General features: G+C 41.1%; 1 protein-coding gene across 1 annotated transcript in view; it reads right to left on the bottom strand.

Annotated features, from left to right (window-relative positions):
* ldlrad2 (low density lipoprotein receptor class A domain containing 2) overlaps window positions 1-4,160 on the bottom strand; it is a 7,290-nt gene extending 3,130 nt beyond the window's left edge. Inside the window, exons 1-3 of the mRNA XM_035661656.1 lie at window positions 4,085-4,160; window positions 918-1,403; window positions 170-319 (exon numbers count right to left, since the gene is read on the bottom strand). Of these exons, the coding sequence (XP_035517549.1) occupies window positions 170-319; window positions 918-1,403; window positions 4,085-4,160 (712 nt within the window). The remainder of the gene's footprint in view (window positions 1-169; window positions 320-917; window positions 1,404-4,084) is intronic.
* Between the last annotated feature and the right edge of the window lie 1,436 nt (window positions 4,161-5,596).

Here is a 5,596-nt window from a genome sequence, read left to right on the forward strand (position 1 = left end):
TCACAAATCATGCTGGTAGGCCCCGCCCTTTAAATCTGATTTTTAATGAGCACAGAGAAACTTTCCACTTTCAGTGGATGAATGTGAAAACATAGTTCTAGAGTCAAACTCTGTACATACAGCATTCATACAGCACACTGTAGGGGGACTTCAATCATCATCAACTGACCTTTACAACCTGTAGTCAGGTTCTCCTCCAAGTCACTTCCATCCCCACAGTTGTCAATGCCTTTATCGTCACACACCAGACTCAGTGGGATACACTTCCCATTCCTGCAGGTGAAATATGGTTCACTGCTGCACTCTGATTGGTTAAAACCTAAAGAGGGAGACAACAATTAGGGGCTGGGGCAAGAGAGGAAGGATCTGAGTCAGCCATTAAAATATTACAGCTGTGGGTGGAGCTTAAGAGTCTCACTGATTGTGATTTAAAGCAAAAAGAAAAAGTTATTTTCGAGTGGTAACAAACATGCTGAATGCATTTCCAACCTCATAAAGCATTTTCCAAACGGATTTGTTTACACCAATGTTTGCTAGTTAGCAGTATCCCCCCTGGGATTATTAAAGTATTTCTGATTCTGATTCTGATTCTGAGTATTCTTCTTCCCTGCATTTTGCTGGTGCAAAGTTTTTTTGTGAAATACGCAAAACCATCAGTGGAATATTGCGCTACTCACAAATATGCGCTTGATAAATGGAACAAAAATTCATCAAAACATTTTAAATCTGTGATGCTATAAAGGCTGATTAATGTAAGAGCTGCCTGTTTCATCTGAGTGGTAGAATGCATATGATCCAAGCCAGTGGGTATTTTATACATTTATATATTTCGTTATTTTCTGATTTTAGGAGATCAGGATTTTTTGTAAGACGCTAAGCATCTGTGGAATGGATGGACATGTCCGTGTCTTTCTTACCCAGTCTGAAAGAGGTGAAGTCCCCCACAAAGTCGACTCTGGGCTGAGTCCCCCGGGTCACCAGCCTCAGGGTCAGGTAGTTTCCTGTGGACAGCACTGGTCGGGGTGGGCTCTTCCCGCAAAGAGGCGGCCCAAGGGGAGGTGAGCTCCTGTCCCGTCCATCATAGAACTGAACGTAAGAGCCTGCATGACACGGGTCCCCCGAACTTTCACCAGAGGTGGGCTCCAGTCTGGGGTTGAGAGGGGCGGAGCCACGAGGGGACTCTGGGAAGACAGGGGAAGGACTCAAAGGGGCCACTCGTAGCAAACTGTAGACCAGGAAAAAGCGGAAGTGGAACTGGACCTTGTCTTTAGGGGAGCTGGCCTGCATAGTGAGGTGGCAGTCAGTCCCCATGGTCACAAAGTAGTACTTCTTGGATTCCTGGTGCGAGTTGACGATCATGCTGTCACCCCGGATTGTTTGGCCACAGAAGTCCACTACGTTCACTGACAAGGAAAGGACACCAGAGACAGAATCCTCAGAGACAAACTGGTACATGGAGTGTGTCTGTAATGAAATGAAACTTCAAATGGACATAAACAGGAGCCTTATTTCTATCTCTGTAGGGGTAGTTTTCAGACAACAATCTAACAATCTGAGCCTGACAGTGGCAACAACAAGAACTTTTAGTAGATGTAGGAGGATAACTGTTCATTGGATCCCTTTTCAGAAAATATTTTAACATCTTACTCAGTGAATTAAGGGTTTATTGCCATCAAAGCAGAGTTGGTGATTATTGGAACAGTGCAAAGGCTAATAAAGACAGTTTTGGTGAGTTTTATTTTGTTTCTGACCACTTTGAATGAAGTTACGATATTACGATAATATGTGAGGTAAAATTGCAGTTTTTGTCTATGGAGTCTGGTGGAGAGTGATAGTGATATTATGGCTGTTTCTGGGCAAACTAAAGGTCTATCTCTTTAGCGATCCTTTCCATAATGTTCTCAGACACTGAGATTAACAATCTGAGTCTGTTAGTGGCAACCAGAACTGTTAGTGGACTTACTTTGACAGGTTTGTCATTTGTTCCCAAGGATTAACAATAGCTTAATAGCCTTTAAAGAGGGAAATTCCAGCAATGCTATAGAAGAAGCTGAGAGTTAATAAAGTTTGTCTTCAACACACACACATCATGCTAAACCTGGTCTGCTAATTCAGCCATGATGTGATCAGCCTATTGATCATTTGGGAGGCAGCTCACTGCTCATACACAGGAAGGACCAGGACAGATGGGTGGGCAGATCCGGATCCAGCAGCCCCCACCCAACCACCCAGCCACCCAGCCACCCCTTGCCTCTGGGCTGCAGGCCAAATAATGAGAAAATTTACGACCACCCCTGGAGTTTATTAGCTCTGTTTCCCTGGGAGACAACTAGATCCTCCCGCACTGACCTCCAGGAATGTCTCAAAGCCTGTGAGCCCCTGTTGGTGGGAAACAGCTCATCCCCTCTGCACCGCATTAGTAAATACAAAGCTTTAGGGGACACTGTCCAAAACACGGGTGACCAGAGGACACTGAGTCCCCAGTAAAGATTTTTGCAGGCTGAAAATTCAACTCTTTTTTAACACTATCATTGTAAATGGAGTCCATTTTAGAGCGCAAACGCAGGGGGCAGGTGGGGGCCAAGGTCCTGGGTGACACACTGTAGTGAGAAATGTTTCCGAGACAGCATTGTGTGGAAAGGGCAGCAGCTTCACTGTCCACCCATGTGTTGTCCTAACACTAGTGACTCAACACAAGCTTCCATTATATGAATTCAAACTGACCTGTCCTACTTCATGCCAAACAAGGTATGTAAACAGAACACTGAATAAACATGAATAAACTGGTCTGATGGGGCTGCAGCAGGGGTGGGTCACATGGAAATGTATTACAATATATGCAATTTTATATCACAATATCGATATGTATCATGATATGAATGCTTTAGACAAATTGGAGACATTGTATATAGACAAAATAATTCAACAATTGCTGAACGTCATCACATGGATGCAACAGCTCTAACATAAAACAGTACTGCTCACTGATTTGCAGCATTGTCCACAATGGTCTCATACAAGCTAGATATTAAAGAGAGAGCTAACTCAACATAAAAACTACAGAAACTGGATTGTTGATACATTTCCTGATCATATGGAACTTGCTTGAGTGGCGTGGTCCGCCACAGTGAACACCAAGCCTGCATTCATTTTTATTGACTAATGTGGTGAAGACTTTTTTCAGTCAGAATTTAAACTGCATTATGACAAAACAAGGATGTAACTTGGTATTTAATATGATTGATTATACAACTAAAGGAAGTTTGAGTCAGCTGTACTATACAGAAAACAATGGAAACCAATGCCTGCATAGAACTACAGAAACATACACCGAAAAACCTGTAAAAAAACATTCAAAATGGTCATCAAAAGTGTGAAGTATAGTGAACACAATAGAGTAGAGTAGCGTATCATTACAGAATACTGTGTATAAAAACAGTTTTAATGTATATTTTTCATAATGTTAATGAAGCATTTTATGGGTCCAAGCACCATTTTTGTTTATGTCCAACAACAGTGGACTCAATGCTGAGATATGTAAAATGAGATATTTCAATTACATTCTGTTATTATTTCAAAAGAAATTGTTTCATTTAAATATTACTTCATACCATATAAAAATTGTCATTTTAATTTACCCCCCCTACATTTTGAAAATAAATTAACATTACTGCAGCTTTAGGTGTAAATACCTTGTGTCGCTGTAGAGACAAATTCAAGGCAAGTTATATATATAAAAAATAAAAATAAACATGTTGAGGATTAAAATCTGAATGACTGCTGTATATACAATTGTGTGTACCTGTTTATATGTATTACAGACACTGATGGTTAAAATTTAAATTCATAGAGGTTGATTTTTTCATAAAAGATTTTTTTCAGGACCTTGCAATTCTCCACCTCTGATTAAAAAAAAAAAAGTTTCATATTTCTATTAGAACAGATTATATTGACACATTTAAAACATAGAGGAGCTTTTTTGTAAAAAAAAAAAAAAAAAAAATTGTGTTTGTGTTGTTGAAAGCAGTTGAGCTTAAACATATATAGATGGTGTAAATGGTGTATCCGCTGGCTAAAGACTTACCGGTCTCGATGGCCGAGCAGTGCAGAGTCAAGAAGCAGAGCAGGAGGAGCAGCCTGAGCACCACCTCCAACTCCATCATTATCCTGGCTGAGAGAGTCCGCAGCAGTCAGCTTACACACTCATTCTAACTCCAACTGATGTGCTCGCAGAGGAAGAGGAGAAAGCTTCTGCATGTGTGTGGCGTGTGATAAAAAGCTTTGAGTTGGGGCCAGCTGCCACTCTACTCTCCATCATAAACAATCTCTGGCTTTTATTCCAGTTGAACCTCCTCTTGGGGTCCCGTCCTGTCATCTCCATGGAAACACACAACCAATCAGCTGTCAACAAGCAAGCAAGGAAAAAAGCTCCTGCTTGAAACAAAACCTGATGTAAACTTCCACAGACTTTCAGTATTTTTGACCATGTTACAGGTTCAAAGATGTGAAATTATAGTGAAACTACACTGTACAAATTCATACAGGAATCTAGTGGAATCATATCCTGACAGTAGTACATACGACAAATAATCTGACACAATCAAGTTCCTCTGGCTCCTCCTAGTGCTCCTAATGGTATTTGCAAGAATCTACCGGGCCTGAACGAAAACAACCAATCAGAGCTGCCATAAAGTTGATCATTCTGTCTGAGTTTATCACAAACTGTCTGATGAATAAATATATTTGTTGTTGCATATATCTACAAAATCACTGACTAAAAACAGCTGGTCTGTACACTGTACATTACATAGGTTTTCCATTAGATAAGAAAGATAGATAGTTTGTTAGTTAGGGGCGGGCATAGGTAAAGTTATTCGAGTACTCGATTTGGACGTCAGTATTCGTTTAATGTAACGTTATAGACAGATCGCATTAGCCAGATAGTAGTCAAACTGCTCCGCAGTCTGCATGAAATATGAGTGAAACTGGATATCAGCTGGAGTTCATGGACCAAACTATAATATCCTTGCTTTGTTTATTTCGTGTACACGTCTGTCTGACAAAACAGCGATACCCAGAAGTTTCCTCCGGTTTGTTTGTTTGGTTGAGCGGCATAGACAATGAATCAGTAGAGGGAGCACTGGTAGCAGCAGAAAGTGAATGAGAGAAACGTTATTTTCTGACTGTTTCACAGCAGTTATTTTCAGCAAAAATAAACAGCCACACACCGCCACACCACCCTGAGCTACTCAACGTCTGATTTAGTCTGAATAAAGAGTGTTAGTGTGACAGTGGTAGCCAAATAACCTTATCTGAAGCTCAGTGCTGACCTGTTCAGGAGAAATTAGCCAACTTGACATCAGTCTTGAAATCCTTTCTGGTACGAAGCTGTCTCCATATTTCAAACATGTACCCATGCTTTACCATGTCTCTGTTTGTTGAGCTCTTTCGACAGATGCAGAGGCTGTTCAGTTCAGACAAACTCCAGCATTATCTCCGATATTGATCCTCTGATTGCCTTCATGGCTGCACCTCACTGTGTTCACACGGAAATTAGGTCCATACCTGACATCCCAATGTGTCCAAACAGGGGCAA

The sequence above is a fragment of the Morone saxatilis genome, unplaced genomic scaffold (genome assembly GCF_004916995.1).
Source record: "Morone saxatilis isolate NCDOM2014 unplaced genomic scaffold, NCSU_SB_2.0 Contig18, whole genome shotgun sequence".
Taxonomy (NCBI): Eukaryota; Metazoa; Chordata; class Actinopteri; family Moronidae; genus Morone; species Morone saxatilis.